Source organism: Anabrus simplex, chromosome 2 (genome assembly GCF_040414725.1).
Source record: "Anabrus simplex isolate iqAnaSimp1 chromosome 2, ASM4041472v1, whole genome shotgun sequence".
Classification (NCBI taxonomy): domain Eukaryota; kingdom Metazoa; phylum Arthropoda; class Insecta; order Orthoptera; family Tettigoniidae; genus Anabrus; species Anabrus simplex.
The window spans coordinates 920,639,288-920,651,691 of record NC_090266.1 but is presented as its reverse complement, the minus strand read 5'-3'; the positions used below and the strand labels follow the sequence as shown (position 1 = coordinate 920,651,691).

The window sequence follows — 12,404 nt, the reverse complement described above, 5'->3', positions numbered from 1 at the left end:
GGAGAAAACAACTAAAACTAGGTTAAAACTTTGACACGTCCCTTCCACAAGTGACAATAAAATGGTGTCCGGCTAGTGACACCATGGGGTAAGCGTATCACAACAAGGAAGCAGTAAAATTAAAATGCAACCAAAACACCAAAATAAAAATTAAAACAAATGTGGAAGACTGAATATATAACACAAGGGGACCCATTTCCCCCGGAAAAAAAAAAGGGGGTGGAATCAACAAGGGGAACCAGAACAAGCATCTACAAGAAAACACGTACACCCTTTTCAAAAAAACAATACTATAATTAACTCAAACATCATTACAAACTATTACATCATTAGTACCAAATAACTATATGAAAAGGATTCATTTGTCTAGCTAGAAAAAAACTTAAGTTTCAAGTGAATGAAAATAAATTCATAGGGCTAAGTCATATCTACAATACCCTTTTAAAATAATTTGGGTTAAATTTAGTGCTTGGTAAATAAGAAAAATATAATTTGTAAATACTAAGGTGAGGTTTTTAACAATAAATATACTCTCTCTTAATATGAATAACTAAATAAATAAATAATTTAGGTAAATTGTAATAAATCAACAGAAACATAATATTTTTGAAAATGAAATACGAACCTAAGGGACCTAATTAATAAAGGAGCTCCATAAATAAAACTAAATGTATCATTTTACCTGATATCTACATTTAAAATAAATTAATTTTCTAAGGATCATTATTAGTGGAAGGTTCGAACACCGAACGCATAGTAGAAAATGCTAAATGCAAAACGCGTCGCCCGAATAAATCACAAGGGCATCACTGGCCAAAAATACCAGTCACATAGCACATCCCCAAAAAGAACCGAATAACATAGTAAAATTTAGCATCACCAAAATAAAACCACCAACAGAAGGAAACGAGAAGACATCGTTCATCTGCCGTACACTTGAAGAGAGAATCGGTCAGGTAAGACCAAAATTAGAAATCACATACTCAAATACACACTCGTAAGAGAGCAATAACAAAGGGCCAAACCCCACGGAATATAGAAGCAGACTCCCATGCGATAAGATAATAATAATAATAACAATAATACAACGGTTACGTAACGACCAGACAGAGATAAGAACCAATAACCAACAATGACAACAGCAACGGATAGAAGAGATAAGGGAACCCAACAAAGCAAGAAAGATGAACGTAATAAGCCTTCCATTAACAATGTCCTTACATACTACAGAAACACTACTCGTAAAATGAATAACAACGAAATTTTGTTGTCACAAATATTCCAAAATATGCTTGTCTAGCAAAATATTTAATAATAATAATAATAATAATAATAATAATAATAATAATAATAATAATAATAATAATAATAATAATATACTATTTGGGAAAATTAGTGTCAATGGAGGTTGCTCGATGCACCATTCAAAAGTTCCCTTACTGAGGAGAAACGAACCCGTAATAAAATGAAGAAAAAAAAATAGAACAAGAACTCACAATATAATATAACGTCGCACACCGGCAGAATTTACAAGCACGGTTGCAATAATTCAAATGAAACACAAGCATGAAGGGAACGTCACAAGAAACACACCAAATTAAGCAGAAATAAAATAATAAATATGAAAAATAAAATGGGAAAGACCCAAACACACACAGGGTTTAACGGACGTAGCAGTGCACATACAACGGCTCCAATATACAAGAGCACATGGCAAAAAGAACAGACATAAACGACGCCTCGCAAAAATAAGTAGTTCACACTACAAGGCGCCCACAAAATTTAGCAAACATATTCACAAATAAAAAGAAGTAGTACTTACATGAATGATGAACACAAACTAATTCGTAAGTGAACCATGCATCGAGCAACACCATGTCACACGACTAAATTAACTCAACCTTAACTGCTACATACTTTACATCAAATTAAAATACAATAAATATTTATATGTACAACTAATCCCTAGCAAGGGATTCACCACACTGTTTTATTCTATTCCCGTGGGAAGTAAATGCATCCTGCAATATAACGTAGGCATTACAAGCCGTCTGACACCAGTCGGTTCAAAATGCAGTCAAGCAAGCCGGCGGTCGTAATCAGACTGCTCAGCGCACGGAGCACAGGCATGAAGGTAGAGTCAGGCGCTATCTGTCTAACAGCATTCAAACTCACTACAGGTTCCATAGCGCGCCGATAGGTCGCGTTAATGTACACTTCAGGCAGTTGAAGGCACTATGTTACCAACCTAGGAATGTCAAATATGTCTTGCAAACGGCCCAACAACACATACGAAAAGTCCAAATATATTATACAGATACGAAGACGTACACCGACAGATTTCAAGTTTATTTATTAATTGTAACGCCACATCACCCCTGCCTGAAGAAGGACACCAGGGGGTTTAGAGAGAGAGCGTTTAGAATTCCACCACCAGTAATTGTCCATTAGTATCACAGTAGCATTCGGGGCGCCTAGCATAGGCCACCAGATTCGTTTCATGATGTAGTCGTCATCTAGGTGGTAACGAAGTCTATAGTCATCTTGATTACAATACAATTCATGCAAATAATAGTAAGTTTTTGGCAGAGCCTTACTTGGCGTTGGATGACATAGAAAGCGTAAACACAGGGCTACTCATGGGCAGTTCAATGTGCAGGAAGACGGTGTACCAATGGCCAGTCAGCACAGCGCACAACGCACCAGATGGTCAACAAACACATGACATCAGTAGATTCAGCTCCAAATGTATTGCTCCAATGCCATCAGTGTGATGTACCAGTCCACAGGCGCTTCGGCTCACAGCAGCTTCAGGATGGAAAATGCGCGCAAGCTGCAACACTGACAAGCAGGCAGAAAGCGAGGGAACAAGTAGCGCACACACATATAATAAGGAATCAAAATGATCCAGTAACACACATTAGGAATTAGTTTACTTTCCAAAACGGGTTTCCATAACCCAGGACAAATATGTATTAGAAAATTTCATGGGGCAATAGTAAGTGAAACACTTACAGTGATATGAGACTTGGTCTCTAGACTTTCCATGGAAGTGGTGTGCACACAGCACAGTAGTTGCTTTACATTTTGTCATAACCGGTTCTGACATTTAATTTATCATACAGTGCGACAATGAATTCTTAACAACACTAATTACATAGCATTTAAGGCAATATACATAAAAAATATAGACACAAGGTGGTCATATATTTGTACTCCTTACACTTGGGTTTAACATTAACCCATTACATCAAGTGCCAACCTACGCAGGCTTGACTTGACTGAGGTGCACTCTACGGATCCTCTTGGAATGGGGATCACTCACCAAAATAGAAACAGGGTTCAAAAATTCAAGTATGGTACATGGACCATGAAAACGGGGAGCAAGCTCACGGGTGAATTTGTCAACCGCCTTACTTTGGTAATGAGCCTTGACAAAGACTTCATCGCCAACAGCCAGGTCAGTAGGTCGACGGCCCTTGTTGTATTGCTTCTCAACTTTAGCATGTGAAACCTTTAATCGATCTTTGGCTTTCTTCCACACTCTTTTAATCTCCTCAGGATCTTTTTTCTCAGGAAGTAACTCATCAATCTTAAGCAGATTCGAAATGGGGGAAAATGGAGTGAAAGCGAACATAAGTGACATAGGGGTTTGCATATGAGATTCATGAATGGCAGAATTTAAAGCATATGTTAACCAATGTAGAGAAGAATCCCAATTTTGATGATCTTTGTGATGAAATGCGATCAACGCTGACTTAAGGTTACGATTTACTCTCTCAGCATATGATGGGGCAGGATGATAGGGAGATGTAGTGACATGGGAGATAGACAAGTCGAAACAGAATTTCCTGAACAAATTACACGAGAAGTACTTAGCATTATCCGTTACCAGGAATTTAGGTGGGCCAAAAGAACAAAAGATGGAGTTCAAACACTTAATAACAGTAGGAGCGTTAGCTGAACGAGTTCAGAAGGTCCAGGTAAAAGGAGCGAAAGTTGCTGGCAGTGCAAAAAGTGTGGCGTAGCTCTTCACTTAGAAGAATGTTTTGAGGTGTACCGCACCCAGCAGACTAAAATAGCGGCATTGGTAAGTTTATTCCATTCAAAAGCCTGTTTTGGCATGCTGTCAGGACCTTGGCACAATGTGTGACCTATTCGTTTCCATTTACTTTCTCTTATCTGGACTTAAGTATGCATTGTTGGGTGTGCTTCCACAATAATTCTTGATTTGAAATAGCGTCAGGCTATTATATTCCTAGGCTGGTTCTGAAGCTTTTGGTAATGAAAGTCTGGACTTGACATGTTATATCTCCAGCCACCTTCTACTTTACCAAGCAAGTTGGCCATGCAGTTGGGGGCATGCTGCTGTGAGCTTGCATTCGGGAGATAGTGGGTTCGAACACCACTGTCGGCAGCCGTGAAGATTGTTATCCATGGTTTCCCATTTTCACACCAGGCAAATGTTGGGGCTGTACCTTAATCAAGGCTATGGCTGCTTCCTTCCCACTCCTAGCCCTTTCCTATCCCATCGTCGCCATAAGACGTACAGTATCTGCGTCGGTGTGACGTAAAGCAACTTGTAAAAAAAAAAAAAAAAAAAAAACACCTTCCGTGTTTCACACCCATAGAAGATCACTATTTCACGTTCTACTCAAAGATTATCACTTTTTTCTTTGTCCTAAGTACCCGAGACTTCCACACTGGTCAGAGCTGGGTAAAGCCACTTTGCATTGTTGACCCTATTTTGGATATCTTTACTTGCCACTCCATTTCTAGAAATAATCCTACTCGGTCTTGTGGCAACTTATATTTTGAGTTCCACCTTCTATTTCAAGGTCTTTCATCTTCTTGGACGTATGACTGAATGAATGGGTTAATTAGGTATATATCATCTGCTAAGTCCAAGTCTTCCAGACATTCAGTCAGACCCCACTGTATTCCTCTCTGCTTTCCTTCATCAAGATTGGTAGAAGATAATTATGCTATTTGTTAGCAGTAAATTGTTTGTTTTGTTTTGTTTTGTTTTGTTTGTTTGTTTGTTTGTTTGTTTGTTTGTTTGTTTGTTTGTTTGTTTGTTTGTTTGTTGAATCTTTCTTTCTTTCTTTCTTTCTTTCTTTCTTTCTTAAAAAAACCAACACAGGTATTTAATTTCAAAGGACTATGGTAACTTACTGAAACAAATAAAAATGGAACAGTAGTAGTATACAAGTCTTGTACTATGGTAGTTCACAAAAATATTGACAAAGTAAAAATATGTACAACAAGAAGAAAACACAATAATAACGTAACCCCTCAACAAAGCCGCCAATCATATTTCATATAGACAAATGGAAGCCAGTCATTAAATGATTCTGGAAAACTTTCTTAAGGGACATTCGTGGACTATGTGGTCTACAGGCTAATCACTTGCCTCTCAGTCACAGGCTGGAGAGTTGCACAGTCCCAACTTGTATAACACGGTATTACATCTGATGTGTCCTGTCCTTATTCTGTTCTGCCTTGTCCATTGAAGATCCAGGTAAAATATTGTCAGTGGATCTATGATATTGTGGTGCTTTTTCCACATCTGGTGCCATTCTTCCCTCATATTGAAATGGCCATTCCTTCTATTTGTTGTGTACAAGGGCAAACACTTGTACAAACACTAACTTATTTTTATTGATTCACTAGTTTACAAGTATTCATTCACTTTAAATTGCACAGAAACTAAAGGTTGTTCTCGCTGGTGACCATGAAAATTAACTATGTACATTTTTTACAAAATGATGCTTATTAATGAGAATGACTGTTGTCAGTTCCTGAGTGTGCTTTAAGTCATAATAATATTCTCGTTGCCAGAACACAAATATTAAGGGAAGCCCTAACTTTAAAGCACATGAAATCAAGAGTAAGAAAATAAATCGTTCTGTACAATGTATAATGGGACATAGATTATGTAACGAGTATGTTGAAAGCAAAGAAGATTACAGTGAGAGGGCAAAAGGGAATGGCTCCTTCTGAGGTTATGCTTGCGCGTGCAGAGGTGAAATCTCATGACCTGTCCAGACCACATTTTCAAATAGGGGATACCTGTTGTTCACAAGCATGAAAGTGTTTTATGCACATGTTTTTATTCTATGAATACTTATAAGTTAGTTTTAAGTTTAGGAATATTCACTTTTCTTAGATGCGCATTCACGCATGATAACATATACTTAACTTTCAATTTGACGAATGCCCTACTCATGAGTACAACCTGACATGTTACCGTCATATTATATTCCTTTCTAGATATGGTAATTTTTGCAATTTTATGATGTGTTATATGTATATGTATGTCCAGCTGAGGATGACCCGCTAGAGTCCTAACTGGTCCTGTATTTTTAATAATAATAATAATAATAATAATAATAATAATAATAAACAAGTATTGATTAGGTGGAGTTCCTCTTCGCATTTGTGTAATAACGGATACGTCAGTGATAGGGCTCTCGCTGTTACCAAAGTATAATACACATTTTAATATAGGAATTTTGAAGGGACAGACAAAAATTGCCGTTATAACGGGGATCTTTTTGTATGCCATACTCTGTAACCCTTTCAGACCTGAAAGAAAACTGGTGGTGTGAAATTTTGTTTGTACATCAAAAACTGACTAAAATGAACTTAAATACATATATTTTTAGTTTATTCTACAAAATAAAAATTAACATCTGAAAGAAAGCACCCACACAATTATGCGTGTCAGGACTTAATTCACTACTTACAAAAAAGAAAAATAATTCAGTGCATGTGAATATACATATGTACATGATCAAATGTTCTATTTTACAGTGGGGAATAATTTAAAACAATTAGATCTTCGTTCAAACACAAGTAAACGTTACATTTTCTACATTGAGGAAGAGTTTTGCTTTTATTGTCCTGTTGACAGCAACAACTTGTTGTCAGACCTGAAAGAAATCTGGAGGTGTTGAAACGTCAAAAACTTACTGAAATGCTCTCAAATACATGTTTTTACAGTTTATTTTACAAAATAAGAACGATCAGCTGAAAAACAGAACCCACACAATTGTGCGTGTCAGGACTTCATTCACTACTTGCAAAAAATAAAAAATAAAAATAAAAAAAATTGAACTCAGTACATGTGAATATGCACATGTACATGATCAAATGTTCTATTTTACAGTGTGGAACGATTTTAAACAATTAAAATCTTATACATTACATTTCTCATGTAGAGTACGAGTTTCGCTTTCACAGGCATTTTTGTGACAGCACCCAGCACTCCTGCATGCATTGCCTGTAAGGAAACCTAGCCCGCACATATGTGCGTATCAATATTTAAAACCTCATGGTATTACATACGATGTTGTAAGTTCACAATTTACGTTTGCTACACAATTTACACACTTCATTGATTATATTCTGATATTCAGTAAAGCTTGTAGATTAATATGAATGCAGTAAATAAATACTTACTTTAGGCATTACTGCTTCCCGCCATCTTGCTATGAACTGTATTTTTAAACTCTTCTTCCTGCCCCCTGGTGTTCAAGTACTGAATAAAAACAGCTGAAGTACATGCTACGTGTCCCGCACAAGCACTGCAGTCCGGCCTAGCGCCAAGAAAACGTCAAATAAGCTCAGACATACACTGACTGACAGAGCAAATGCAACACCAAGAAGGAGTGGTCAGAACTTTATGCCAATTGCAGGGTAGACTGACGTCACTGAGGTATGCTCATGATGTGAAATGCGCCGCTGTGCTGCGCACGTAGCGAACGATAAATGGGACACGGCGTTGGCGAATGGCCCACTTCGTACCGTGATTTCTCAGCCGACAGTCATTGTAGAACGTGTTGTCGTGTGCCACAGGACACGTGTATAGCTAAGAATGCCAGGCCGCCGTCAACGGAGGCATTTCCAGCAGACAGACGACTTTACGAGGGGTATGGTGATCGGGCTGAGAAGGGCAGGTTGGTCGCTTCGTCAAATCGCAGCCGATACCCATAGGGATGTGTCCACGGTGCAGCGCCTGTGGCGAAGATGGTTGGCGCAGGGACATGTGGCACGTGCGAGGGGTCCAGGCGCAGCCCGAGTGACGTCAGCACGGGAGGATCGGCGCATCCGCCGCCAAGCGGTGGCAGCCCCGCACGCCACGTCAACCGCCATTCTTCAGCATGTGCAAGACACCCTGGCTGTTCCAATATCGACCAGAACAATTTCCCGTCGATTGGTTGAAGGAGGCCTGCACTCCCGGCGTCCGCTCAGAAGACTACCATTGACTCCACAGCATAGACGTGCACGCCTGGCACGGTGCCGGGCTAGAGCGACTTGGATGAGGGAATGGCGGAACGTCGTGTTCTCCGATGAGTCACGCTTCTGTTCTGTCAGTGATAGTCACCGCAGACGAGTGTGGCGTCGGCGTGGAGAAAGGTCAAATCCGGCAGTAACTGTGGAGCGCCCTACCGCTAGACAACGCGGCATCATGGTTTGGGGCGCTATTGCGTATGATTCCACGTCACCTCTAGTGCGTATTCAAGGCACGTTAAATGCCCACCGCTACGTGCAGCAGGTGCTGCGGCCGGTGGCACTCCCGTACCTTCAGGGGCTGCCCAATGCTCTGTTTCAGCAGGATAATGCCTGCCCACACACTGCTCGCATCTCCCAACAGGCTCTACGAGGTGTACAGATGCTTCCGTGGCCAGCGTACTCTCCGGATCTCTCACCAATCGAACACGTGTGGGATCTCATTGGACGCCGTTTGCAAACTCTGCCCCAGCCTCGTACGGACGACCAACTGTGGCAAATGGTTGACAGAGGATGGAGAACCATCCCTCAGGACACCATCCGCACTCTTATTGACTCTGTACCTCGACGTGTTTCTGCGTGCATCGCCGCTCGCGGTGGTCCTACATCCTACTGAGTCGATGCCGTGCGCATTGTGTAACCTGCATATCGGTTTGAAATAAACATCAATTATTCTTCCGTGCCGACTCTGTTTTTTCCCCAACTTTCATCCCTTTCGAACCACTCCTCCTTGGTGTTGCATTTGCTCTGTCAGTCAGTGTAAATAAAATACGAACCTGCACAATTGTGCGTACACGGTCTGAAAGGGTTATAGCGGACTTCTACTGTACTTGTAGAATGTTCTACATTTTTATGCATATGTCCTATTATTTACATTTTTTCTTATACTGTAATTTCTTTTCAATTCGAGTGATTATCTTGTAATAAATTAATTGATTTAGTTTACTTCATGTTAATTTCCACTTATTTGATCAATAAATAATAATTCTGTGGTAAAAATTAATGTTTTTTATGAAGAAGTCACCTGAATTCCAACAGCAACTGGTGAAAGGATCTATGTTATTTAAAAAAAAATTCTCTAATCTCTTAAATAGATCGGTTCTTTTAGTGCGTAATAATCATGATAGGTCATATATCAAATGGTAAAAATATTCATTTTTTCAGTGCCATATTTTATTCACAATTCAGATTTTTGTTTCTCCAAAAAATTCAGAAATAATTGCTTAGTTCCTTTCTCCACTGACTGATTCATTTGATCCACTTCACATGGACAACAGGATCTCTGAAGTATATTCTGTATTGTTTGGATTATTATTATTATTATTACTATTATTATTATTATTATTATTATTATTTATTATTATTATTTATTATTATTATTATTATTATTATTATTAAATTAACTTTAAATTTTACAAGATGTTCTGTACAATGCTATTTGAAAGATGTTCCAATTTTTTCACATTTGTGTACATTTTGAGAGTTGTATAACTCTAGTAATATGGCTGTTTGCAGTGCAGGTGTATTTAAATCTAAGAATTTCATTTTTGTCCGTATTGAACTGAGAATGGAAGATAGGAAACTTAAGTGCAGGTGTATTTAAGCCAATGACTTATATGGGATCAAATTAGGTTATGTTCTTATCAGTTTTCTTCTAAAATTGAATTCTATTTATAGGCATATAATGAGCGTCAGGCAATGTCATTTCTTCCTGTGGAGAAGATATCATCTAATCCTCTTGACTCGCACCGTGCATGGGGCCATCATGTATTGAACGAAGTCAGGCAGTGTGTTCTGAATCAGTGTCGCTTGGCACAGCAGAATCGCCAATTACATGATATTGTAACTGAAGAACAAATTCCAGATATTGGGTAAGTATTATAACTTGCCACATTGATCATTAACATAGGCGCTTATCTTTCGCGTATGTCCTTTATTAACAATGATTTATTTATTAACAGTAAATAATTAAATTTGACAAGGAATATTTTAATATATACTGGGTAAATCTGAAATCTGCTCAGACCATTTATGAGATGATTGGACTTTCTATTCCTTTTAGGAAATATGCATATGTTTCCCAACATATTTCTTGAGAATGTGCTAAAAATATGAAGACCCCATGCAAAGAACAGCATAAGTAAATTTTTTCGGAAATGAGCTTATGGCGAATTCTGATTGCCAGCCATCATCACTACAGATCAGTTCAAATTAATATCAAATAATGCGGTAAGTCACTGAGACACAGAGGTTTTCATTTTTAGTGGAAATGGAAAGAACATCCCATGTCCTCACGAAAAGAATGGAGCAAGTCCAAGCGCGTTTTGCTCCACAGCTCTTTACACCTGTTTGGTCAGTTGAGTTGCAAGTTTGAGTGTGATAAGTTGTAGTTAGAGTTATTCTGTGTTCTTTGTTGTTATAATAGTGTTTACTTTTAAATTTGACAGTGTTGTGCCATGTAGTTCTTCATCAGGATAGATATAAGAATCAGAAATTACCACTTAGTACAAAAATGTCAGATACAGTAAATTATTACTTGGAACATAAGTGAATATTACATAAAATGAATAATCAAGAAGAGTTTTATAACTTTATCCTAAGCCTACAGTCTTTGCACAATATTACTTCATCCATATGAGTATAAAAACATTTCATATGTGTTGCAAAATAAAGACATTTGCAAATATCACCCTAGAACTTACGACATTTGACATTCGTGAACTCTAACATCAGGGGGGGCTTTTCAGGTGAAATAGGTGAAGTTCCACTTCACCACTTATTTTTACCATAATGATTTACTTAAATTTATTTTTCTTATGACATTTGTTGGTTTTACGGAAAGAAAATGTTTTATTGTACGGCGTTTGGAGCACCAAGAGCTCGCATCACTTGATGAGAACCAGGGGAACTCACGAAAGCGCTGGCTGTCGGCCACAGTACGGCGCGTGAGACTGAGTGAAGACGAGAGATTCCGCAGCTGCCTCTACCTGCCAAGTGCTCCCTCCTAGCGCTTGGCCTTGGTAGTTGCCATGACAACCATGACGTCACCCGCGTACTTTCCACATAGCAGAATGTGCAAGTGAAGTTGTCAGAGGATCGGAATGTTTCGTCTTCCGTGCGTCATCCTGTGTGAAGTATGAGTACTTACGCATCGTGCTTCATTCGTAGCGTTGTGATGTTTTATTTAAACATGTATTCTATTTATGACATAGTGTGTATTTTATTATAAACACCATTTTCACGTTGGAGAAACGAAGATCAGAATGAAGTTCTACGTTTTGATCGCCCTACTGAATCACTGCAGATTTGTGCTACAAAAGAAGTGAAACATTCTGGTAAATCTTACAATCTTAGTTTCAAACGATCGTGGTTTAAGGGATTTCCAAGGTTGTGCTCCTCTCCAGCTCTACAGAAGTTGTTTTGTTGGGCCTGCTTGCCTTTTCTCAATAAAAATAACGTTTGGAATAAAGAAGGATTTTCAGCCCTTTTGAACATAACACGTTCTTCACATAAGCACTCAGACTCTGCAGAACATATAATATGGCAGCTAGATTTGAAGACATTGGAAACAAACCAAAATATGTGAAGGAAAATGCCAGACTGTATATTGTAACTGTACAGTTCAATAAAAATGTACATTTAAATAGGCTTTTCCTTCAGTTGGTAATTGATGCAGTGCTCTATTTAAGTAAGCAAGAACTAGCTTTTCGTGGTCATGATGAAACATTAAATTCAATAAATCGTGGTCACGTGCTGGACCCTCCATCAGTCACAAGTATGAGGTACGAGTACAAAACAACCAAAAACAACACGTAATTCCTAAATCTTGTCCGCCTCTGTGGTGTAGTGGTTAGTGTGATTAGCTGCCACCCCGGAGGCCCGGGTTCGATTCCCGACTCTGCCACGAAATTTGAAAAGTGGTATGAGGGCTGAAACGGTGTCCACTCAGCCTCGAGAGGTCAACTGAGTAGAAGTGGGCTCGATTTCCACCTTAGCCATCCTGGAAGTGGTCACAAGTACGAGGTACGAGTACAAAACAACCAAAAACAACACGTAATTCCTAAATCTTGTCCGCCTCTGTGGTGTAGTGGTTAGTGTGATTAGCTGCC

The 12,404-nt window shown here is 38.8% G+C and overlaps 1 protein-coding gene across 1 annotated transcript in view; it reads left to right on the top strand.

Moving 5' to 3' along the window:
* Positions 1-12,404, top strand: part of LOC136863731 (coiled-coil and C2 domain-containing protein 2A) — a 569,644-nt gene that overhangs the window by 254,516 nt on the left and 302,724 nt on the right. The window contains exon 17 of the mRNA XM_067140086.2: positions 9,973-10,166. Within this exon, the coding sequence (XP_066996187.2) occupies positions 9,973-10,166 (194 nt within the window). The remainder of the gene's footprint in view (positions 1-9,972; positions 10,167-12,404) is intronic.